This window comes from Vipera berus (genome assembly GCF_964194415.1).
Source record: "Vipera berus genome assembly, chromosome: 12".
Taxonomy (NCBI): domain Eukaryota; kingdom Metazoa; phylum Chordata; class Lepidosauria; order Squamata; family Viperidae; genus Vipera; species Vipera berus.
In genome coordinates this window covers 12,906,869-12,932,875 of record NC_138215.1, presented here as the reverse complement: position 1 = coordinate 12,932,875, position 26,007 = coordinate 12,906,869, and the positions used below count along the sequence as shown (strand labels likewise).

General features: G+C 41.1%; 1 protein-coding gene across 1 annotated transcript in view; it reads right to left on the bottom strand.

Moving 5' to 3' along the window:
* Nucleotides 1-26,007, bottom strand: part of ARNT2 (aryl hydrocarbon receptor nuclear translocator 2) — a 92,934-nt gene continuing 66,927 nt past the window's right edge. The window contains exons 9-19 of the mRNA XM_081337186.1: nucleotides 23,575-23,651; nucleotides 20,526-20,660; nucleotides 20,024-20,098; nucleotides 17,789-17,940; nucleotides 12,940-13,012; nucleotides 11,704-11,827; nucleotides 5,845-5,944; nucleotides 5,013-5,151; nucleotides 4,372-4,537; nucleotides 2,063-2,199; nucleotides 1-230 (exon numbers count right to left, since the gene is read on the bottom strand). Of these exons, the coding sequence (XP_081193312.1) occupies nucleotides 132-230; nucleotides 2,063-2,199; nucleotides 4,372-4,537; nucleotides 5,013-5,151; nucleotides 5,845-5,944; nucleotides 11,704-11,827; nucleotides 12,940-13,012; nucleotides 17,789-17,940; nucleotides 20,024-20,098; nucleotides 20,526-20,660; nucleotides 23,575-23,651 (1,277 nt within the window). The 3' untranslated portion in view covers nucleotides 1-131. The remainder of the gene's footprint in view (nucleotides 231-2,062; nucleotides 2,200-4,371; nucleotides 4,538-5,012; nucleotides 5,152-5,844; nucleotides 5,945-11,703; nucleotides 11,828-12,939; nucleotides 13,013-17,788; nucleotides 17,941-20,023; nucleotides 20,099-20,525; nucleotides 20,661-23,574; nucleotides 23,652-26,007) is intronic.

Genomic DNA, 26,007 nt, shown 5'->3' with positions numbered 1-26,007 from the left:
AGAGAATGGAGGCTTCTTGGTTAAGAGCTTCTATGATACTGTTAACACCAACAAACAAATACCAGAGCCCAGGCTACATCAGCAGGTGTCCCCCCACCCTGTGCCAGAGCATGTTATCTGGCAAGATAAATTTACTCAGAGAATGGTGGAAACATGCCCAAATCAGCAAAGTCTTCTATGTTGTAATTTCCAGTCCCTTGTGTTGGGTCCCCTGGAATAGGTAGCATATCCTGTAGAAGAACAAAAAGCAAAAGAAAACGTGATATACATACACACACACACACACACACACATATAAAATCAACTGGGGGCAAAAAGGACTGTTCTGAAACTTCTGCAATTGAAAACCAATACTTTGTTTTGTTGCAAAGCAGTTAGCTGCAAAAGCAACTGGCGAGAGAATACTTCCAGCATAAAAGTAAGAGCAAGGATATCTGTGCTTGGTATGCTCCATCACTACTTAAGGTTGTCTATGAGTCAGCCACGATCTTCTGTTTTTGAATTCAATGCTGCCCACTGGAGTTGGCAGCCAATAAATTTAAATACATACATACATACATACATACATACATACATACATACATACATACTACATGCATACATTTCCCACTGTTCTTGCTCAGCCCATTTTCTGTCAATCTCTGGAATGTGGAAAAGTGCTATGTCTTTAATTTAACTCCTCAGTCTTCTGAGTTTTGCAAATCTAGCAATGGGCTAGTTCTAAAGGAGACACAGATTATCCTGCTGCTCTTGATCCTTTAAAACTGGGGATATCAGGAAGGTGGTGAGCAATCTTTTCCAAATCATTAAAAAAAAGAAATAGTTTTGGCTGTGGTTTGTTCTCCAAGCTTGTTTTACTATAATTTCTGAACATTTCGTTACCAAAAGTAGGTAACACCATCAGCAGAATTTTCTTGTCCTACAAAATTTCATCCTACATTGGTTGGGCACCTCACGTTAAGAAGGATTTGTCAGAGAATCTAAAATGGATAGGGACCAGTAACAGTGATGATCCTGGGACTGCAAGTTAAAACTTATTGCATAAGAACAGACTGAAAAAGTTGGTATGTTTAGCCTCGAGAAAAGATGCTTCAGAGAATAGGATAGTATTTTTAAATATCTAAATAGGCACGACACAGAAGAAAGACAAAACCAGTTCTCCTAAGATACAGGAATACTAGTTGAATATTAGGAAAAACATCTTAAGGGTAAAAGTAGTTTTTCTGAAGCAGTAGGGCAGTGGTTTTTAAAACTGAAGTAATTACTTCCAAGAGGGTAAGGGAGCAAATTGTAATCGCTTATTTGTGCACTGAAAGCCAGTTTGTATTTGCCACTGCTAGGACACTGGGTGTACTATAGTAGAATGCGGTTGTGTTGTGAGGGTAGCAAAATTATTTGAGATGGGGAAAGATGAGGAAATGTTTTAAGAACCACTGATTTAAGCAGCTCTCCTTTCCTGGATTTCTCTAAGCAGAGACTGGATGAGCAGATGTTGTTGTTGTTGTTAGTTGCGAAGTCATGTCCAACCCATCATGATCCCATGGACAACTTTCCTACAGGCCTTCCTGTCCTCTACCATCTTCTGGAGTCCATTTAAGCTCACGCCTACTGCTTCAGTGACTCCATCCAGCCACCTCCTTCTCTGTCGTCCCCTTCTTCTCTTGCCCTCAATCTTTCCCAGCATTAGGCACTTCTCCAGTGAGTCCTTCCTTCGCATTAGGTGTCCAAAGTATTTGAGTTTCAACTTCAGGATCTGGCCTTCTAAAGAGCAGTCAGGGTTGATCTCCTCTAGGACTGACCGGTTTGACCTCCTTGCAGTCCAAGGGACTCGCAGGAGTCTTCTCCAGCACCATAGTTCAAAGGCCTCAATTCTTTGGCGCTCAACCTTTCTTATGGTCCAACCTATGGGCCAGTAGATGTTATGGATGTCTTAACTTGGATTCCAATAGTGAGCAGGAGTTGGATTTAAGGATCTCTACGGCTCCTTCCAACTCAATGACTCGATGGGTATCCCCAAAGTTAGAGCAATGGTGCCCAAGCATTTCTGGTGGTTCTCGCTTACCTGGAACACCTCTGACTGGCTGGTTTGCTGGTGGGGATGCTGCTCGCTGTTCTGCTGATTATGGTGCTGGCTTTGCCACTGGGACCAAACTTCAGAAGGCCGTCCTTGAAATTGTCCACTACTTTGGCTGCTCTCGGCTGAAAAAAAAAGAAAGAAAAACCACAGTGATGATTTTTGCTAGAAGGACATCTTTCTGTGAAACAAAACAATAATTCTTGCATTTTTGTTGTTGGTGGTGAATTAAGGACTGGGAACCTTAAAATGCCTGTAGATGGGATGGAATCTGTTAGCTGCAAGATAACAGGTGACAGAATACTGCATCCTTCAAAGTCTTTCCTCTTTCCAAAAGCCCTTGTTTTCTGTCACTTTGTACAATATTCTTACATACCGCAAGAAGCCCTTCTTTAAAACATTATCTGAATGCATACAAAAAGGTCTGTCAAGCATCAAAAGGAGACATTTTGCTCCCAAGCCTCCAAAAAATGAAGAGTCTTTCCAGGATTATTCCCCAAACTATGTTCATTCTTCCCGAAGGAGAACATTATAATCCTTTATTATAATTGGAATTAGAATCTTGTACTAACTTTTCTAGTTTTCTGCTAAAAGTAGTCCCAAAGTCCTACTTTTTATATTATTATATTAATTATTACCGGTAATTATAATATTAAAAATACCAGCAAGGGCATAATTGTCAGCATGTTTTTGCAAAGCTAAACATCTTTCATTGATGCTGATTTAAAAAAAAAAAGAAATCCTGTTGGTAACTTCTGAATTTAGAAGACCCAGTGTCCTGAAAAAACACACACTAGACATTAGATCCAGTATCCGGAACAGCTAAAGCAAGTTTTTTTTTTCTCCTCTCCTTGCCTTAGGCCGGAACAATTCACTGTAGAACTTAAAAAAAAAGAAAAAGAAAGAAAGAAAGAAAGAAAGAAAGAAAGAAAGGAAGGAAGGAAGGAAGGAAGGAAGGAAGGAAGGAAGGAAGAAGAGAGAGAGAGAAAGAAAGAAAGAAAGAAAGAAAGAAAGAAAGAAAGAAAGAAAGAAAGAAAGAAAGAAAGAAAGAAAACCACAGTTATGTGTATGCTTTGATGTTTATGTACTCTCTCTTCACCTTTTGTTCTGGCATTTCCATTCACACCCTGTCTGTCTTGGTAGGGGATCATGCTTCGATTTCCTGACTTGAGGACACATCCTGGTCAATACCCTTCTTTTTTTTCTCCTGAAGTGATTTTGTTAAAAAATGCAAACGGGAGCAAATTGTCAGATGAAAGGGAATCAGCCTGGAAGGATACTGGGCTATTAGCCATCAAAATTCTTAAGTCTATTTCCTTTGCAATGATTCCCAGTCACAATGCCCTTATGCACACAGATAGTTCAAGTCTTGTATTTTGGCTAGCATCACCTTTGGAAAAGTCTGTACGGTATTTCATTCCAGAAAAAGGGCTTCCAAGAGCCAGTGTCATGAAAGCTGCCAAGAGTAATAAAGATAACCCTTGATAGGGGCCACGGAGTCAAATCTTCTAGACCGTTTTTTTTTCTTCCAAACTTGGCAACTTTAAGATATGTGGACTTCAGCGCTAAAAATTCCCCAGCCAGCATGGAGAATTTTTGGCAGTGGAAACCCTCATATCTTAAAGTCAACAAGTTCTAGACAATATTTTCAGAATATTGCTTTGCCTTCTTCCACTTAGAGCTAACAGGCTTCATACTTAAGGTGGGACTAGAATTCACAGTCTCCCAGTTTCTAGACAGGTGTCCTTAACCACTACACCAAACAGCCTCAATACACTGCTAGTACTATGATAGCAATAGCAATAGCAATAGCACTTATATATCACTTCACAGTTCTTTTACAGCCCTCTCCAAGCGGTTTACAGTCAGCATCTTGCCCCCAACAATCTGGGTCCTCATTTTACCGACCTTGGTAGGGTGGAAGGCTGAGTCAACCTTGAGCCAGTGAGAATCGACCCATTTTTAGGGTCCAACTTTCACAACCATGCGTAGCTACTGGGAACACAATAGGGTAATGTCTTTGCTTTTCCATATGTGGCTCATGTTCATCATTGCTGTGCAATCCAACATTTTATTTCTGTGGGTGAGCAAAAGTAAAGAAACTGTTCTGTGTAAATCAGGCTGTCATTCTTAATGCCCTGTGCCCTGACATTCATTCTGACAGTCTAAACCACAACTGTGCTCTCTGAAATTGGTTGTTGCATAAAGACCCCGCTCACTCCTCACATGCCAACAGTTATAACCATGAATCAAATGTATTAATGCACTAATGCAGTATGCTCAACTTCCATACCTACCGAAGCCTGTTGTCCTGTTAGCTAGACTGGAATAGGCATTTCCACTGGGAGAAGATGTAGCTGGACTGGACAGGGGGCTGAAGGAAGCTGGGTCAGCCGGGTAAGTATGGCTGGATCCAATTGCAAAGGGCGAAGATTGGGCCTTGCTGGCTTGTGAAGGAATTTGCTGAACAGAGAGTAAACAAAAAAGATGACATATCTGTCGACATTTCTCAAAAAGACATGAAGCAATACAACAGAGATCCAAGCTTAATCCTGGCAGCCTTGTGCATTACAATATCGGCATCTTTTTTTTTTCTTCCAGGGCTAATTAGATCATTTGTTTTCATTTTTATTGCTTGGCTGTCATAATTCAAGGGGCTTGTGGAACTGAACAGCATGAGTTACAGGAAACAAATTTGCAGCAGACACAAACCTGATGGGATGCTGTTTTCAGGTGTTGGAGACAGAAATTATGTCCTCCCTCGGGGATATTCCAAAGCATCCTTTGGAGAGGAAGTCCTAAGTGTTGTGCAGTCTTTATCACTGTACCTTCAATTATGCCTCTTGCGATAAAAACAATAGAGCCCCAAACATAACACATGATTGCTCTGGCCAAAAAATAGATCTAAAACCAGCATTTTGAAATTAAGTTGCCATACCTGTCCAGGGAATGGAGGGCGACTTCCTGTCCAGGCAACCTGGCTCTGATTTAACTGCCGAGAAATCTGTGACAGGTTCTGGCCTGTCGATGAAGAGGACTGGATGTCATTGACACCTGGCACATGGACCACAGAGGAGCTGCAAAAAAGAAGACGAAAAGGGATTTGGAAGATAGAAGGCTGCTTGACCTCTAGTCCTTCATTCTGCATGGACCAGTCCAGATATAATTGTGTGTGAGGTCTTTGGTGCTCTCTGATATCTCACCGGCCAACTAGGTAATTATCATCAATGCTAGAAAGGAGTGTGGTTTGTGGAGAGGAGGAGGAGGAGGAGGAGGAGGAGGAGGAGGAGGAGGAGGAGGAGGAGGAGAAGAAGAAGAAGAAGAAGAAGAAGAAGAAGAAGAAGAAGAAGAAGAAGAAGAAGAAGAAGAAGAAGAAGAAGAAGAAGAAGAAGAAGAAGAAGAAGACAAACAACAACAACAAACAAGCTTTTTGAGCTTGGTTGTTTTCTTGCAGACATTAATTACCCAACTAGGTAATATCAACAGAGCTAGAATACCCAGATAAGTAGAGATTAGCACCAAGATCAATACAATCAAGAAGTAAACACTATTAACTCACTGATTATATTACTTAATTGGATAATGAAATGTCTGCAAAAAAACAACCCAGCTCTTCTACTAGTATAACTGTATTTTAAATCTGGCTATTTCTGAGTTCTACTTTACCCCTAGTAACACTGACGTCAAAAGATTCAATTGATGAATACTTTCTCAATGTTTGCCAAGTGTTGATTCTCTGCCTTTATTCCTTCTGTCATAAATCACAGTACCTGAAAGATTTCCCAGAATGGCCTGGTTGAAATGGGCTCCCTTGAGAGTAGATCTGCTGGTTTCCTGTTGTGGAAGCTGAAGGCATCATTTTTTTATCTGCTGCAAGTGTAATCAACAGAAAGAGATGACTCAGAACAAGGCAACAATCATACAAACCAGGTTTAGCTTCAGTCATACCATTGTGGTGGCCAGCTTGACTTGTACCTAGCCCTCATTCCATGTGTAGCCCACAAATGTTGTTTCACACTAGTGAATCTCTTCTAATCTTTAACAGCAAAACACAAAGGTGGCAAATTTGCTGTTTCAACGTCGCCAACAATTTTGTGGATAGGTTTCCTTCCAACTAAATGCCACATTCTTCTCTTCCAACTATGTCTGTGGGAGGATGACACAATTCCTCATACGCAACGTTACGTTTGAATGAGATTGCTCAGGTGATGTTGCCACAAATCAGAAGAACATTCTACAGATGCATTCAACATATTCAACTAGGTTGAAGTATTCCTTTAGGATCGGATTCTACCGTTTTTATTTCGCATCTGCTCATATCTAAGCGTAGTATATGGTTCATTTTTGGTGGCTTATCATATTGACCAAAGTTCACTGTATGGTGATTTTATTTTAAAATACTGTGCGAAGCCAGTAAATTAGTTAATTCAGTGAACAGGTTATGGGTATGGATGACTGCTGCTCTCTTCAGCCCATAAGAAAGGATGTTTTCTTTCTTCACAATCTGCCCTTCCTCTCCATTTAACTGCTCACAAGATTCTCATTAAGGAGACAATGGAGTCTGTGGCACATTTGATCTTTCCTAGGTTGGATCACATGAGGAGAAGACCTTTTCTTGATGAACAGAGTATTGATGCCAGAATTGTAAACTTTTGACTTTTGCTTCCAATTGTGCCTCACCCTCTCGCCACAAGTTGCAAAATCAGGGTTTCAGAAATAAGGCTTAAGTGCAGGCAGAAACAGAGTCTGCCTCTAATTTTTATGTAATAAGAAAAGTTCGCCAAGGGCATCCAACGGTTTCTCTTCTGGCTTCTGTGGGAGCCAATCATGAATACAGCCGGTTCAAAAATTAATTGCTGACCAAGAAAGCAGAGTTCATCTCAGTTTAACCTCATTTATTTTGGCCTTAGGCCATGACTTGAAGAACAATGGCAAAATTGTACCCAATTGCAAATCCACCCAAGATGCTGCCAACTACTGTCTAAAAGACATTGTATTTACAATTGACTGTGGGGATACTTTGAAAATTTTGACCAGATTTAGCAATTGCTAAAGAAAACTGGCTGTGTTCGAAGGTGCAGTTCAGTAGAATTTCAGATTAGGATTAAGAAGGTCAAATTTCAGTTTTCCCTTGTCCAGAATGAGATGGTGATCTTGAGTAAGTCATAAGTGTTAGGCTGACTAACCTTACAGGACTATTGTGTGGATAAAACAAAGGAGTGCATAGACAGAAACATGCATCATTTTCTCTGGGAAAAAGCAGGGAGACATAAATATATTATGGCTGGCAATCTTTTTAGCTACTATGCCCTTTGGCAACTACGTGCACACATGCCCAGCAAACAAACACTTAAAAAGAGAAGGGGAAGAAAGGGCCATGAGATTTACCACTTGTTCATTCAATTCTCATAAAGCTTTGGTGCAGTCAGACAAATCAGGTGAGCTTTGCTGAATTTGTGAAAGTTCAGTCCAAAGTAATAAACATTTATATCCCATTTTTGGAATATAGGAGCCCCTCTGTTACCAACTTCTTTTAAAATAATACATTTGGCATAACTGCTTTTGCCAATAACTCTTCCCACTATTGAGCAACGTAAGGCACCTTCATCAAAGGGGCATCCTCAAAACGTGCCAAACTACAACTCCCATAATGCTTAGCTAGCATGGCTGTGCAGGATGAACATTTTCAGAACTACGACCCAACATGGTCAGAGGGGGCAAGGTTAAAGGCAGTTGCAGTAGATCGAGGTCTCTTGACACTGAAAGGAATTCCATCTGGAAATAAATAGCATCTGGGATCACTGTCATTATAATTCCAGACAGAAAACAGAATTAAAAATAGTAACAAACATGTGTCTATTATCCAGAATTTTCTGCCGCCTGAAATAAGCTGAAATTCAAATTGAGCACGAGGACTTTTTAATGGGAACTTCTCAACAGCAGAAAACAAAGTTTGGATTCAGGCTTACATGAAAAATGTGGAAACGTTGCCACAATGTTGAGAAATCAATGACAAATTAGACCGAGAGTCTGTACAGCATCATTTGAATGTCTCTGCTCACAGCAAAAGCCAAGCAAAAAGCCATCTAGCAAATCTGATTTCTGATATTTAGATATTTGTTTCTATTTTTTTGGCCAGGAATAAAGGAGACGTGAGTTATATCTGACTTGGGAGATGCAGTCAATGCAGATATAAAAAGTTCTTCATGCACTGTATTTTTTAAAGATATTTTTACAAGCTCTGTTGCTTATAAACACATGGTTGAAGCAATAGGAGATATTTTCTTTCTTTTTTTTTCTCCCTCCTGCAAAGATACGTGCTTGACGGCTGCAGAGCGAATGTCCCTAGTATGATAGGTCTTTCTGTGCAAACTCCAGCAAGTTGGACATGCTGGCCCAGAGAAAGTCAGTCCAAAATCAACATTATGCAAAATATGTAAAAGTAACAAGTAGTTTGCCTCTATTCCTTTTTAATTGCATCCTATGTCAAAAAAAATAATAACAGGGACGCGGTGGCTCAGTGGGTTAGGACGCTGAGCTTGTCGATCAGAAGGTCAGCAGTTTGGCGGGTCGAATCCCGAGTGCCGCGTAACAGAGTGAGCGCCTGTTACTTGTCCCAGCTTCTGCCAACCTAGCAGTTCGAAAGCACGTAAAAATGCAAGTAGAAAAATAGGGACCACTCCGGTGGGAAGGTAACAGCATTCCGTGCGCCTTTGGCGTCTAGTCATGCCGGCCACATGACCCGGCCCCTAGAGTCGGAAACGACTAGCACCGGGGAACCTTTACCTTACATATATATATATATATATATATATATATATATATATATATATATATATATATATATATATATATATATATATATATATATATATATATATATATATATATATATATATATATATATATATATATATATATATATATATATATATATATATATATATATATTTGTTTTCGTAGATTCTCGCGGGTGTCTGTATGTGTAGATCTAGAGTCTCGGGTTTCTTCCCGCGTTCCTTTCATCTTCAGAAAGTTGTGGCGACGTTTCGACGAAATCCCATCCGTCATCATCAGGCCGGAGTGTTCCTCCTGCTGCTTCCAGGAGCAATGCGTGGTCTGGCTGTTCCTTTCCTTCCAACTGCCGGTGGGGCTGTGTTCTGACTGGGTGGAGGCGTGGCTGCTTTCTGATTGGGTGGGGGTGTCCTCCGATTGGGTGGAGGCGTGGTTGTCTTCTGATTGAGTGGAGGCGTGGCTGTCTTCTGATTGGGTGGATGCGTGGTTGTCTTCTGATTGGTTGGAGGCGTGGCTGTCTTCTGATTGGGTGGGGTGTGTTCTGAATGGGTGGGGTTTTTTGTTGTGTTGTAATATCCTGAGTGTTGTGATTTGGTGTCCTGAGGAGTGGGCTGTGTAGTGGCCTCCAGAGCTTTGGTTTGGCTCCGAGTTCGAGGACCTGTTATGTATCTCTGGTATGGGTCAGTCAGGTTCGTGTGTGCGTTCTTCTGCTTGGGTGATGGCACTTTTGCTTGACTTGTTCTGTCTTCTGTGTGGGGGAGTTTTTGTTCTGGGTGTGGATGAGTCTTGCTGGGGCTGGTGGCATTTGGGGTTGTTTGTTGGTTTTTTAAATCCTTGTTTGCTGAAATTCGTTTCTCTATCAATGCTGGTTTCCAAATGTCATGTAGGCGGGAGGTGTCGTCTCGCTTGTTCATACTGTCTGGGTGTTTTTCTATTTCAATGGCTTCTCTGATTATTCTGCTATTGAGATGTTCTATTTTGGCGATTGTTTTTGTACCTTCAAAATTGATGTTGTGTCCCGTAGTGTTTATGTGTTGTACTAGTGAAGATGTGTGATCTTTCTTCTGTACTGAGTTCTTATGTTCTTCTACACGTACCTCTATTCTTCTGTTAGTCTGTCCGATGTATGTTGCTGGACAGGAGGCGCATGGGATTTGGTATATGCCCTGGTTTTCCAGTTCTATTTTGTCTTTGGGATTTCTCAGGATGGTTGATATCTTTCTGTCAGTGTTAAATGCGGTTTTGATGTTATGTTTGCGTAGTACTTTACTGATTTTGTCGGTTGTTCCTTTTATGTAGGGCAAGATGGCTCGTCCGTTGTTCTGTTCTTCTTCTTGGATGTTTTTCTGTTTCGGAGTCCCCTGCTGAATCATATTGGTGATTTTGTTTTTTTGGAACTTGTTTGCTGTCAATATGTCTGTCAGGGTGTGTAGTTCTGTTTGTATATGTGTTTTATCTGCAAGGCGTCTGGTTCTTGTTATTAGTGTTTTGGCTACTGAATTTATTTGTGCTGGGTGATGATGATCTGTCCCCTCCCTGGAAAAAGCTAGATTGATTTATTGAATTGCTACTCATGCCCAGCTATCAGCTGACAACAGTTGTTAGAGATGCAAGTATCTATTTTTTTTTTGTTCCCTTCAATTTAGAATAGCGAAACCATGCAACTGAAAGGACTGTCTTGAATCCAATCCCTTTCCCTATGAAGAAATCCAGGATTTTCCATTAAATGTTTAGCAATGAGTTGGGAACTGGGGAGAAGTCAACTCTTACACCCTCTGCTAAGAATAGAATAGGTTGAAAATAGAAAAATAGGCAGCCAACTACTACAGCTGTAAGACTTAGCCTTTCCAAAGAAGACATGTCTTTACAAACTCTCCTGAAGATTGGCTTGTTTGCTGGGTGAATTCACCCCTTTTTGTAAGGGGTAACTACGGCTTTTTCTATTTTAGTTTCTCCTAACTGGAGAAGATTCGATATCTTCCCACAAAGATGCCTTCACAGAATCCTAAAAAAATGCTATTTTGATCATGTTACTAACAAAGAAGTGCTCCAAAAGAGTTTCTCCTGCAAATTACATAACATTGTGCATGCAGAAGACTCCAATATACAGGTCATATACTCCGTATGGAGAATAGCAATGGCACTTAGACTTATATACTCCTTCATAGTATTTTATAGTCCTCTCTAAGCAGTTTACAGAATCAGCATATCGCCTCTAACAATCCAGCTTCTCATTTTACTGACCTCGGAAGGATGGAAGGCTGAGTCAACCTTGAGCCAGTCAGGATTGAACAACGAGCAGTGGGCAGAATTAGCCTGCAATACTCCACTCTGACTACTGCACCACAAGGGCTCTCTAATCAAATAAATCAATTTCCCAAGATGACAATGGACCCCCTCGATGCCAAACGATCAAGAGGATGCCCTCGAAATACAGGACAAAGAACATCCGTGGATGACTTAAAGACCTTAAACATCACAAGGGAAGACGCTGAAATATTTGCCCCAAGCTGAAAAAAATGGAGATCCCTTGCAGCCCAATATGCTACCTAGCATGGGAGAACCTATTGCTAATACTAATAGGAGAGACCTTCCTACATTGCCATTTTCTGAGAGTGCTAACACTCTACAAGTACAATCATCAATTGTCTTCCAAATCCAGAGACAAAGAGTTAACTCAGAACAGTTCAACTTGGGTTTGAATCTCTCCTTTTCCCCATTATGTGTTTCCCACTGGTCTCTTGATGGGATGTCAGCATAGTGAACTGAGAATCCAAAGTCACAATAACATAACTTCAAATGAAGATGAAACTTAGAGAAATTATTTTACTTACAAGTAGTTATGCCGGCAAACATCTCCGCAAACCTTGGGTCCCTTTCTTGGGTGAAGATGGTATCTGGCTTTTCCACTGCTTTTCCTCCCTCGTGAACATTAGACTGTATACTTGGAACTGGCACCTAATTGCAACAGGCAAAGAGAAAGAAACCACAATTTCTTTGATGGCTAAATTTCCACCCAATTGAGTAAGAAGCAAGCCCTTATTCCCCGGATTTGCTTTCTGTAGTAGACATTTGTGTACTGCTCTTATTATTCCTTGGCCCATGAACATGCTGCACTGGTACTTTGCAATAGTAATGAGCTGTTGCTTGAATGGTATGGATCCAGGTAAAGTGACCTGTGGTTGTGGTGGGTGGTTGAGGGACACCAGGTGAACAGTTGCAGACATCAGAAGCATTTGCACATTCATTCTTCTGGAGGTGCTTCTAGGTAGAAAGATTCCACAAATCTTTCAGAGGACACTCTGCAGGTGTTCTCTTGTCGACAGTTTTGGATGGTAATAGTGACAGAAGGAGGAGAAGAAAAACACAGGGAGACTGTGGCCAATGCTGTTGTTATATGCCACCTTAAATCTCACAAGTGAGGCAGAAGAGGACATCAGACAAAAAAAGCAAGAAAAAAATCCTGAAGGCAAAGGAGTCATCTGGTCCAGCATTCTGGACCACCATGAATATTAAACAAGCTGACAAACTTCTCTGGATGATACTGGAGGTGAGTCTGTAGGAAACCACTAAAAGTCCTCTCTTTGGTGATTTAGTCTGGTCTTTTAAAGCCATTGAGGGGACGTGGTGGCTCAGTGGGTTAGGACACTGAGCTTGTCGATCAGAAGGTCGGCAGTTTGGCGGGTCGAATCCCGAGTGCCGCGTAGCAGAGTGAGTGCCTGTTACTCGTCCCAGCTTCTGCCAACCTAACAGTTCGAAAGCATGTAAAAATGCAAGTAGAAAAATAGGGACCACTACGGTGGGAAGGTAACAGCGTTCCGTGCGCCTTTGGCGTCTAGTCATGCCAGCCACATGACCACGGAGTCATCCTCGGACAAGTGCTGGCTCTTCGGCTTTGAACCGGAGATGAGCACCGGCCCCTAGAGTTGGAAACGACTAGCACGCATGTGCGGGGGAACCTTTACCTTTACCTTTTAAGCCATTGCCAAATCTCCTGGTGGCAAATAGCTTGGTTTAGCTATGGCTTATTTTAAAGAAGCCAATTGTTTAAATTCAGCAGGTGCTCTCACCTGAGTTAAGTCATAGGAGGAAAGTCCATCTCTCTGGTGTACTTCCAACTCAGCTTGTTGCTGCTGAAGCTGCCTGCAAGGAAGCGAGAAGAGCAGAGGTCATAAATTCTTCTGAGATTGTCATGAAGGAAGACTTGTGTTGTCCTGCATTTGCCAGTCAAAAGCCTAAGATGCCAATCAAGTCAGTCTTCTAAAGCCTCATCTGAGCTTAATGAGAACAGAGGAAAGAAAGCCTACAGATCACAATCCAATTAGTAAAACTTCAGAAAAAAAAATTAAGCTATGAGGTTACATCTGTGGCCACTTCAAAGGAAACTGACACATCCAATTCAGTAAACAGAAGTTGAAATCCATCCAAACTACCTCTGTAAGTCATTCAAATACAGGGCAGGTAGAAACTTTGTCAAGCATCAAAGATTTTGAGGGAAACACAGCAAGACATTAATCTGAATCCTGTAAAAAACGCTGATACACTCTGTGTGTATATAATCACAGACAATTAATTTGGTGAGTTTCAATTTATAACTTATCAGTTAATCAAATGGCTAAGGCAGAGGTCCCCAACCTTCTGGGCACCAGGGACCGGTTCTGTGGAGAGAGGTTTTTCCACGGACCAGAGGGCGCGTGCTTTTGTGTGGTGCCTGCATCCCGCAGATGGGGCTTTGCCTGTTTGCGTGGACCGGTTGCTGGCATGCCACTGCCCGGTACCAGTCCACGGACCTGGGGGTTGGGGACCCTGGGCTAAGGCAACTCTGAAGAATATTTTATCACTGATATATCCAAGGAGATCAAAATGGCATAGTCTGGCTTTTTCTCCGTTTCCCACAACATAGCCAAATCAGACTGAAAAAGGCACAAACACAAAATCAGCTTCTTGAATGAGTGGCTTCTCCAGTCCTCCAAAGCTTGAGGAATTACAGTGACCCCCCCTCCAGTTTAAAATGATACAGTCTAACTTTTATCAGCCAGAGTTATCATGCCTGCCATGGGGCTGGGAAAACCTAGAATTATTTGGTCATGGTGGCGCAGTGGGGAGAATGCAGTATTGCAGGCTAACTCTGCTCACTGCCAGGAATTCAATTCTGACTGGCTCAAGTTTGACTCAGCCTTCCATGCTTCCGAGGTTGGCAAAATGAACATCCAGATTGTTGGAGGCAATAGGCTGACTCTGCAAACCGCTTAAAGAGGGCTGCAAAGCACTAGGAAGTGGTGTATATAAGTCTAAGTGCTCTTGCTATTTGGAAGAACTTCCTTGTTACATGTTCAAGATATTGCGGGTTTCAAAAATAATAATAGGAAAATGCTAACATACATTTTCCAGTTAACAGGACTGTCTTTTAAATACGTTCAAATTGCTCCTTCATCTTTTTTTTTAAAAAAAAAATAGTGAATCAATCAGTTAATGCACACGCACCTGTATCAACATAATACAGTCAATGGATGTGACTGAGATCACCCAAGCTTTCATTCTGTTGATACGAGTGACATCTTGAAGACTGATCGGGAATTTTGGCGGAGCTTTTAACGTGTCAACAAATGCAGGAAATTAATTCGTTAAACACATGTGCCGTTGATATTGTACCTTCGCTGCATTTCTGACCCAATGTTGACTATTAGTACTTTGAACCTTCCAAAATACTGAAATGATCTCGCTGTGTGTGTGTGTGTCATGGGAGGAAACGCAAAGGGAAGAGGCAGAACATCTGCTCAGTTTCAAAACTAATAGAGGCTGGAAAGCTTGTGTGTATGTAGGAAGAGGCTGTATTTTACATTAGATTCTCCTTTTCCACAAAGAATGAAATGTTGAATGCCAATGTTTTACTTCTGAGTTTGGACGGCTGTGCCCAAAACAAACTTTTGCAGAGAAGAACGTGAACATTTGAACCCGGTATTTAGTTGTCTTTCCACACAGAAACCAGATTTGGAAAGCTGATGGCCTCAAGCCAGGTGTCAGTATCAAATAAACACAATTCTGATGATAATCACCAGTGTGCTTATAGCTCTCGATTTTTTTTAAAAAAGAGCTTCATATATATATATATATATATATATCATCTTTTTTTCCCCACACCTCTATACTTCTGGAATGATATAGTTACACAATCTGGTCTTTCAGATCTTTTAACCTATAGTTATTTTGACTTTTTTTGGGGCGGGGGAACTTTTGACTTTTAAAGACCTACAGGGTTTTTAAAGGTTTGCCTTTAAATGCTGGCTTGGACTAATGCAGATGGGAGCAGTTGGAGGAGACAGGCCTGGTTAGCCAAAAGAGGAATAATCTATTTGAGAAATGTTTCTTTCTTTATTCTCCCGCTCTGGCTGTCAGTTTTTCATTGGAAAACCTCATTAGCTAAATATTTAACTGTCACTAGACTTACTATGCGCTGAAGTGAAATTCCGCAGTGAATAAGGCCTTACAACTCCAATCTGTTCCTAATTACCATTTAAGTGGGCTCTGTTGTAAAATCAGGTCGAATTATAGATGATCATTAACTTGTGGCTTCCTACAGATCTTGTCTATGGCAAAGGGCACTACATCTCTTGATGACATTCCTTGAAGGATGCTATTCTAATTTTCCCACAACGTCCTTGATATAGCTTTGGTTTGGACTTTGGGGAGAATGAAAAATGTGGGTTATCCGTCAGGGAGCATGATTGCCTTATAGCAGGCTCTCTGATGCACTAGACCACAGGTCTGCAACCCGCGGCTCCGGAGCCGCATGCGGCTCTTTCAGCCATCCCCTGCGGCTCCCAGTCCTCTGCCATGTGCAGTCCAAAAAAAAAAAAGTGGGACTAAAAAAGTTCAACCAATCAATTCAAATATGCAGGGTAGGTGCATATCTTGCCTTGGCTCCACTCTTCAGTCAAACCCTGTTCTGCACATGCACGCACATGCGCACACATTTTTTGCGGCTCCCAGTTTTTCCTTTTGTGAGGGAACCGGTTCCGAGTGGCTCTTTCACTGTTTCAGGTTGCTGACCCCTGCACTAGACATTTAAGCCTCTGTCCCAGTGTGATAAATTTTGAACTTCAATTCCATCAATGGCACTTAGCTTCCTTTCCGATCTCTCAATCTGATCCACTCATCCCCAGATTGTTTCTAAACATTTTAAAGAGTCTGTAAAACTGCAATCACAAGCTCTATCTCTAGCTCCTTCTGTTATTTAGAATGCTACAGATGTACCGCAACTTTCCAAAACAAGGTAAAAGGGCTCTCTCGCACTATTTATTGCTTCCTTAGAAAAGAGTAACAGTAATGCACTAGCCCAGAGCAGCCTACCCCCATATTAGGGAAGGAAGCCTAGCTTGTTTTGCTAAGTCGGTTGAGGATAAATATGACAGAATCCAAAGAAGGTTTAAACATTCCATTTCTTTTCACGTGCAATGCTATAGATGCAACCTTGAAAGGGAAAATTCCTTCTTCAATGTCAACATAAGTAATTTATTGGCCCAAGTAAATGACTTTTTATTTTTAAACTGGCCTAAGGACTTCTGGCTGAATAGAAGTTTGTTTATGAGCAATAGATCCTCCTGCTTCTACCATCTGACCATTCAGAATAGACATTGATTTATTATCCAGGTTTTGGTTCCTCTTTGGACCCAAGTCAACTCCATAATCTACAGACCATATCAACAAAACATTAGAATAGCATTCTGGAAAGTGTCCATGTTGTTCTAACTGCAGGTCCTTAAACTCAACTTGGTGAAAAAAAAAAAGTGAAATGAATGAGCAACAGGAAAAATGGAGAAGAGGAAACCACAACTTTCAAAGTGCTGAAATATATGACTTTGATTAGTCATTTCCATTTGAAGAAATTTTTATTGTATAGGGGCAACCCCAAGGAAAACCTGTTCCTTATGGCTTACGAGATCGCCATCAGATAAAATTAAGATTTAAAATAAGGTCCTATTTATATGTTGTGGCACGGTGGTTCGAATGCAGTATTGCAGGCTAACTCTGCCCACTGTCAGAAGTTCAATCCTGACCGGTTCAAAGTTGACTCAGCCTTCTATCCTTCCGAGGTTGGTAAAATGAGGACCCAGATTATTGGGGGAAAGATGCTGACTCTGTAAACCACTTAGAGAGTAAGGAAGATGACCTGGATGGAGATACACAAGATGCTTTCCTAGGGAAAGGGGGCTGAAATATTTTTTCGGTCCAGAGCAATAGATAACATTTGGAAATGATACAGGCAGATTTTTCCCTAATTCATTGGGTATAAGAAGTGGAGGAGGTGTCTACGGAGATTCTCAATCATCCAGGTCATGGTGTCCCAAAGGCATTTTTTTTCAAAAGGCAATTGGACTTTCTTGAAAACTTTTTGCTTCTTCTTCTTCAGTTCTGAAGAAGCTTCTTGGATGAGAGGCAAAAGGTTTTCAAGGAAAACACCCCAAAAAAGTCCAGTTGCCTTTTGAAAAAAAAATTAGTCTTGGGACAAAGGGAAAAGGTCCAGCACACTTCTAAGCACAGAGGTCCAGGGGAATCCAGCCAACAACAAACCAGGGTTCATTGCTATGTTATGTTTGAAATGGCTTGAACAAGCTCACCCTCATTCCACGGGTGAAAAGAGTCAAGGAGGCAGCCACATCACACAACACTCATTAAAAAGGATGAGGCATTCACACGGTCGCATGGCTGGACCTGCTACTTTGATTGCTTTGATTCCCCCCTCCCCGCTCCGCCCCAGAAGAAACTCCAGTGTAAATCCACGGTCGTTCCTAGGATCCATTGTGTAATTTTGTGCTCAAAACATACAAAGAGAGAAGATAACTTGGAAACACAACCCTCATTCCAAAATAAAACTGCTTTCAGGAAAGGAAGGCATTGTTTAGCTTTCAAAAGACATACTTGACGTTCGTGTTGGTGCAGATGATATACTCAATCTCATCCGAATACGGGTTCTGAAATGTAAAGCTGCTAGTCCTGATTAACATCCATTCCCGGTTCTTGGTACGAAAGCGGTACATCACAGAGAGCACCTGGCCCTTCAGCTTCACCACCTGCAGAATCGTTGGGAAAAAAATCACTGGGAAAGGAGATCACAGTCTAATCCAAAGGGGAGGTTTACAGGGTACCGAGAGAAACCCACCTTGGAAAAGTAGCTTTTTAAGCTGGCAGATCTTCACCTGATGAGGTTAAACGGCTTTTGCCTTTGTATGTGACCTTTAGCATTTCTTTTTAACCACCACCACACACACACACACAAAGACATTTAGGGATAATAGGCACCATCATAGATGATGGGTAGTGATTATGGATGATGCTACTATGATGCCTTAACTGAAATTCCAAATAACGAGAGATAACAACTCAAGAAATGTAATAATGGTGTTCATTTTAACAGCAAGTGTATACCTCTTATTTTGCCAGCAAATACAGCTAGACCTTGACTTACAACCATTCATTTAGTGACTGTTCTAAGTTGCAACAGCACTGAAAAAAGTGACTGAAGACCACTTTCCACACTTACAACCGTTGCAGCATCCCTGTGATCATGTGGTCAAAACTGTTGACAATTCATCCATATTTATGATGGTTGCAGTGTCATCTTTTATGAACTTCTGACAAGCAAAAATTCACTTAACAACTGTGCTACTAACTTGACAACTGCAGTTGGCTCCTTTAACAACTGGGGCAAGAAAGGTCACAAAACGGGGCAAAATTCACTTAACAGCTGTCTCACTTAGCGACAGAAATGTTGGGGTGAGTTGTGGCTGTTAAGTCAAGCACCATCTATAGCAGTATGTATTTGAACGGCGGGTGTATATCTCCTCTTTTGACAGCAAATATCCTAAATGTGCTGTGTCACTAGAGAATGTTGTTGTTGTTGTTGTTTTACAAAGGATAACTGTAAGCTGGAGGAAACTCAAGGAGCTTTTGCACACTCCATGTAGCTAATCCCTCAACATTCAGCCTTTGAGTAGGAAAGCAAGGAGGTGTGAATGTCTGTGGAGATTCTCCGTCATCCCGGTCGTGGTTGTCCCAAAGGTGCTTTTTCAGGAGGCAACTGGATTTTCTTGTTATTCTCTGAAGAGGTTTGGCTTCTCATCCAAGAAGCTTCTTCATCTCTGACTGGGTGATAGGAAATGGAAGGACTTATAATCTTCTGTCTGCAATGAATATAAATCCTTCCAGTCCCCACTGTCCAGTCAGAGCTGACGAAGCTTCTTGGATGAGAAGTGAAATGTCTTCAAAGTAAAACAAGGAGGTCCAGTTGCCTCCTGAAAAAGCACCTTTGGGACAAGGAAGTGCTGAATTTTAGGCAAGGACCACAGCAATCTAACGTGCAGCTAAATATGGCAAGGAAAGCAGCTGGAATGCGTGCCTGGTAACCCGCCAAAACTATTTGTCAAAAGGCACTCTGGATAAATCAAAAATCCATTTGTCTTACAGTGACACAAATTCCAATTTATTTTCTGAAAAGATGGAGCTCAGCATAGAATTAGTTCCACATGCTCTTTAGGCTTGATTTGAATTATTTGCTGAGTAAAAATTTCAGTGAGCTGGATGTTTATTCCTCGCCGTGGTAAGAAAGTTTAAAAATAATCCGATATTTATAAATCATCAATTGAGTTTTTCCAAATGCATGGCTTGACAGCTTAAGAAAGTCGAAATTGGCAGAACAGCATTCGCTGACTTTGGCCTGCAGGAGTTAAAGGCATTTTAATGGCTTTGGTGGTTGTTTGTTTGTTTGTTTTTTAAAAAAGAGATGAAAGGTGACACCCCAGGATGGTGTATTGAGCACGTTTTTTACAACTAGGAAAGACTTGAAGTCCTAACATGCAAAACAAACCGAAGACCGTATTGATACTTAGCATTCAAGTTATGATCTGTAACAGAATTTTTGCATGCAACAAACAGCTCAGGGGTGTATTGGAGAATATAATTTTGTGCTTACATATAGTTCTAGGCTTCGACACGAAGACAGAGAGCATGTATTAAGTTTTATTAACATTCTAAGTAAGTGTATTACATATTTGACCACTGTTATTATCTTTCAGCTGGTCAGCATGACTAAATAATCATGCTTTTCACGTTGGGATGAAAAATACAAAGAGTATTTATGAATAAGGAGAATGTTACCTGCTGGAAACTTTCTCTTAAATGGCTTTGATCTTCTGGATGACAGAATTCTAAAATGTCCTTCCCCAAAAGATCCTGGCAAGCAAACCATAAAAGGAGGAAAACCACGTTAGTTACAAAATGTTACAAATTGCCAAAGGAATAGTTTAATAGCAATGAATTCACTAAAACTTTAAAAATAAAATTTGGAGCTACTTAATAGAAAAAAAACAAGCAAGACCCCAATAACTGGTTTGCAAATCTGTCAGATGAATACGTCTTAAGAAGTGACTTACAAAACAATAGCAGAGATAAGAATAATTATTTTCAGATGCTCCCAGTCTCAAAAGATCTACCACACAATAATACAACTGAATCAACAATAGTTTTTTATATTCAATTTGAAATTTGTGGTTTAAGACTTTAAGTATGGAGAAGAGTTGGTAAGACTGGGTAACATGAGATACAGTATATATTTATATCTCTGAAATTTGGTGACTTAGGCAAAAAAGAACAAACAGACCTGTGGCTGATAGCCAATAACACTGATGCATCTTGGATCCACAAAGGTAATTATTCCATCTGAGCTATGCCTGGATAAGAATTCTGTGGGGACTGACATTCCATTCATATCCATGCACACCGGCGAACTGGTCACCTGAGAAAAACAATCCATACATGCTTTATTCCATAAAAATATCAGGGGATGGGAGGAATCATCAAAATACAGTTTACAAGAATAGATTTTACTGGTGGCTGTGAAAGAAAACTGTACAAAAGTTTATAACTGTATGCAACATTCCATAGAAGATTGAATGGTTATGAATCTGAGCTTGTAATTTCCCATCTCAAATGGGAACACTTCTTCAAGCAGCCAGATAGGACAAAGGAAAATCTGGCATCCAGGATAAATTAAATAATAAGTCCAGGCTGGGTTTCTAAAATAACCTTCTTAAAAATGCTCAAAACAGCCAGAACATTGGAAGCAAAAGATTTAAAATGCCAAGGACTCCATTCAGTGCTAATAATTCCATTGATAATCAGACCCAAACTGCCTGAATTCACCTGCAAGCAGGAAGGAACATTTTCCAGCAAGCTGCTGCAGAGGAATATGGTCACTGGGATAAACCAATGGATTAGAAAGTAGTACCTATTGTGAAGAGTTTTCTAGTAGCAACCCAACTTTTTGGCAGCAGTGAATGAGAGCATGGCCAGCCTAGAAAGCTATGCAAGTACAGAGGGTATTATGATGAAATGGGCTTTCGACAAGATGCTCTTATATGAACTCTTCTCTCTATCCCACAGTACCAGATGGGAGTTCTCAAGCGAAGAAGCACGTTCCAGCATTGTTAGCCCTTAAATGTTCTCCCCCAGAGCTGACACCGTATCAACCTATCACCCTAAGGAAAGAGAAAGGCTCTGGCTTCCAGCTTGGACTATGTACTTCCTGGGGAAGAGAAGAGTTCATAATGTATGATCTTCCTGATTTCTTTGTGGTGACACTTCCCTAGGTGTTGACCTCCCAGCATGGCTCGGGCAAAAGGCTTTTGGTCCTCTACATATCGTGAATAATCCTTCAGAACTACAGTCTTATTTAGACAGCTGCACTGTTAGCAGATTATGTTCTTCCTCTCTCCATTTGTGCAACCCCTAAGTGGGTTAGGACGCTGAGCTTGTCAATCAGAAGGTCGGCAGTTTGGCGGGTTGAATCCCGAGTGCCGCATAACAGAGTGAGCGCCTGTTACTCGTCCCAGCTTCTGCCAACCTAGCAGTTCGAAAGCATGTAAAAATGCAAGTAGAAAAATAGGGACCACTACGGTGGGAAGGTAACAGCGTTCTGTGCACCTTTGGCATCTTGTCATGCCGGCCACATGACCACGGAGACATGCTGGCTCTTTGGCTTTGAAACGGAGGTGAGTACCAGCCCCTAGAGTTGGAAATGACTAGCACGCATGTGCGGGGGAACCTTTACCTTTACTTTTAAGTGGTGTTTAGTTTTTGTACTTAAGACGTAAAGAAGTCAGCAGTGCCAAGATCACTCTTTGCCACTTCAATTCAATTCAATTCAATTCAATTCAATTCAAGGATTTTACATGAGCAGATCTACCTTTAATAGTATTCTGGAAAAACCAGTGTACGAGTTTTATTCATGTATCCAGCTTACCTGATTAGTCACTATGTCAAATAAGACCCCGGGTGTTGTCCTATTCACTGAAAAACTGTCACTCCTTTTGCCCATTGACCCTGATCTGTGTGTATGGACTCAACCTGTGATGTGTCTTGGTCAAAACAAAGATCAATGCTCAACACAAGGCAAGGGTCAGGACAAGGCCCTCTTCCTTGCTGCTTCCTTGCCTCCCGAAATTGTCTCCCAAAGTTGTGGGTGCTCCATAACTGGAGGTTTTCAAGAAGAGCTGGGGAGCTGCTTATCTGAAATGGTCTAGGGCAGGGATAGGCAACTTTGGCTCTTTTATGACTCGTGGACTTCAACTCCCAGAATTCCCGAGTCAACTCTGCCTCTGAGCTATGGCCCAGTCCATCAGTAGAAAGAACACAGAACATGGAATAATAGGGTTGAAAGGGACCTTGGAGGTTTTCTAGTCCAACTCCCTGCCTATGTTAGGAGACCCTATACCAGGGGTGACTCAGGAATTCTGGGAGTTGAAGTCCATGAGTCATAAAAGAGCCGAGGTTGCCTACCCCTGGTATAGGGTCTCCTAACATAGGCAGGGAGTTGGACTAGAAAACCTCCAAGGTCCCTTTCAACCCTATTATTCCATGTTCTGTGTTCTTTCTACTGATGGACTGGGCCATAGCTCAGAGGCAGAGTACCTGCCTTGCATCTCAAAGCTCCCGGGTTGAGTTTCCAGCATCTCCAATCAGGCATGAAAACCAACGCTGGAGGGTCTCCGCCAGGTAACTCAATCTTCCTCAGTTTAATGTATTGAATCCCTGCTGCAAGGTGCATCAAAGTGGAAAAACAGGGACATGCAGTACCGTACATAAAGCTTTTGATTTAATTTCCAAAGCCTGCAGCAGAAGAACATTTCAGATTTCAGATTTCTGATAAGAGATGCTTTTCCGCTGGTTGGTGAGACAGACGAGTGCTACAAAAGAATGGAGGTACTGTTTTTCTTTGGGCACTGATTTTAACCGGCGTTGACTTCAACCCTGTCCCTTATCTCTGAGATAATGTGACACACAACAGAGAGAAGATGTTCTACTTTGGCCATCAGGGGAACCTGGGCTTTGACTGAAAACAGATTTCTCTAGAGGGAAGAACAACACCTTTAGACATCAAGAAGTGGTGCATTGCACCAAATTATTTGCAGTGGTGTGTGTAGATCTTACATGTATTAGGACAGTGATATATTTGGTAGCACTGTTCTATATATCTTCCCCTCCTTGGGCTAGAGTCTTGTCTTTTTACATTTCATCTGGGATTATTGTTGTTATTTGAAGTCCAATAATTTCAAGCAGATTTCATAAAATAAATAAGCCACAGAATTTACTTCTGCAAGCATTTTTGTAACCAAAAAAGTGTGTGTGTGTGTCTGTATGTGTGTGCTTACCTGAAGTCTTCCTATAGCCACCAGGCAATATTTGCTGCCTTGTCCCACCTCGGCATCTTCTTCCGGTATGGTCATTCCTAAAATTATTTCCCCAAAACAACAATTTATTAAAAAAAGAAAAAGAAAGTTAGAAGGATCAGAAAGACGAGAAAGTTCTCTTTAGCTACTCAGCCCCTAGGAAAATAAGATGGCGCTATTTGAGCTAATTTTCTGGTACCAGTAGAAACATATTGAAGCTGTCCCGCTGTTAATAATTTTCAGTACAGAGATAGAAAAATGTATTTCTGCTCTTTTTTTTTGGTTCTGACATACTTTGGTTCTGTAATCCATTTCTTCGTAATTTGCTTTCCATGGTTTGTTTTTGTACACTGCCTTGCTGGCCCATGCTAAATCAAGTAAATGTTTACAGACAGTCCTCTAAATGCGAAATAAAAATAAAAATAGAAAAGTGATAGGATCATCCAGATATTAGACTTGCCATCTCTGGGCAGTTGTTTTTACTGTAAATCACCAACATATTGTATGATGTTGAAAAGAAACAGCTGCATGAAAAAAACAACAACTGGGAGTTTCATTGCACTTTGTTTTCAACCTTTTAATGGAATTTAATGCTATAAACATGTTAAAAAACAAGGCATGTCACGATGCTGTTTTTTAGTGCCTTGGGGCTACATAAATACCTTTGATTGGTACATCAGCATAATTTCCCCATTGGCCTTCCAAGTCTTTTAAGTAATCTGATTTCCCAGATTGAGTTTTGGAGCCAGAAGCTTCCTACAAATCCTTGAGTGAGTTAAGTTATTTAAAGCATATTCCCTTGAGTGTTTGGGATTTACATCATGCAGGAGCACTGAATCACTGGGAGAGGAATTCTGGCCTATTAGTCAGGTTAAGGAGAAAGGAAGCTCAAGTTTCTACCAGATTGCAAGAACGCAGGCGAGCAGTCAGACGAGCAGACCCAAACTCACTGGTAACCTCACACTGCAATGAACAAGGATATACATTCAATTTCGCAGGAACTAAGATTGTTGGCCGAGCAAGTACAAAAATAGACAAAGAAATTATTGAAGCCTGGGAAACGGGCCCCTTGTCAGTCAATGGGAAAGCTGATTTACCACCATCTTATCAGGTACTTAGAAGCCGAAGACTTGGCAGCCCAAGGAAACAATAGCCAATGACTTAATAGCCAGCCATCAACAACCCAATCAACCAATAGTAAGACACCACGTAAATTCTATGCATAGAATAGCCCAAAGCACATATTCCGGTTGAGAGAAGTTCCCTGAGGATGGGCTCCAGCACAAGTCGGAAAGCTCAGAAGACTAAACCTCTGGTCCTGGTGACCACTCAGGTTGGATCTTGGAAGCTCATGTTTTCAAAGCAACAGAATCGAAAAGATCTCAACATTTTCTGTACGAATAACAATTCAGACCAGTGCTGTGTTGTGCATGCGTTTGTTGTGTACAGGTACTCCTTGACTTACATTTGTTTAATGACCATTCAAAGCTACAACTGCACTGAAAAAGCTTGACTTATGACCATTTCTCACACTTATGACCCTCATCCCCACAGTCACATGGTCTAACTTTGGGTGCTTGGCAACTAGCATGCATGTATGCATTACAATTTGCCTTTAGATAAAGACTATGTGTGTGTATGTGTTACTCTCAAGTAGGTAGATGGAGGAGCAAAACTTCTTTGATTCAGCTGCAGATCGTGGGAGCCTGAAGCCTTGTCAAGGACACCAGAACAGATGTGGATTTAAACACAGATGGTTCCCATAACAAAGTGGACTTGTTGATATGGATTACATAAGACGTTGAGGGATTTGACTCGGAAAACTATTGTTTAAATCTATGAATTGGTGTGGGAACCTCAGAGTTAGTTTTACTTTGACATAACCACACAATAATATTCAATAAAATATGAGATTTTCGGAAATGGAATTATTGCTGAGTTTTTGGCTTTTATTACATTTATATTGCTAAAATGTAATTAGAGCCTCGGGAAAGCTTTATAAAGCTGAAGATGCCTGCCAAAGGGTGGTAAAGCAACCTATATTCTGTGGTTAATTTGTTTCTTTAAATGGCATCTAGAAGGCCAGATATAAAAATAAATTAATTAGATAAAGGAATGAGATGGCATTAATTACAAGGAAAGGGAAGAGAAGAGAAGGGAAAAAAGGGAAAAGGGGAAAAGGGGAAAAGAGGGGAAAGAGGAAAGGGGAAAGAGGGGAAGGCGGAAAGGGGGAAAGAGAGGAAGGGGAAGGGGGAAAGAAGGGAAGGGGAGGGAAGAGAGAGAGAGAGAGAGAGAGAGAGAGAGAGAGAGAGAGAGAGAGAGAGAGAGAGAGAGAAAGAAAGAAAGAAAGAAAGAAAGAAAGAAAGAAAGAAAGAAAGAAAGAGGGAGGGAGGGAGGGAGGGAAGGAAGGAGAAA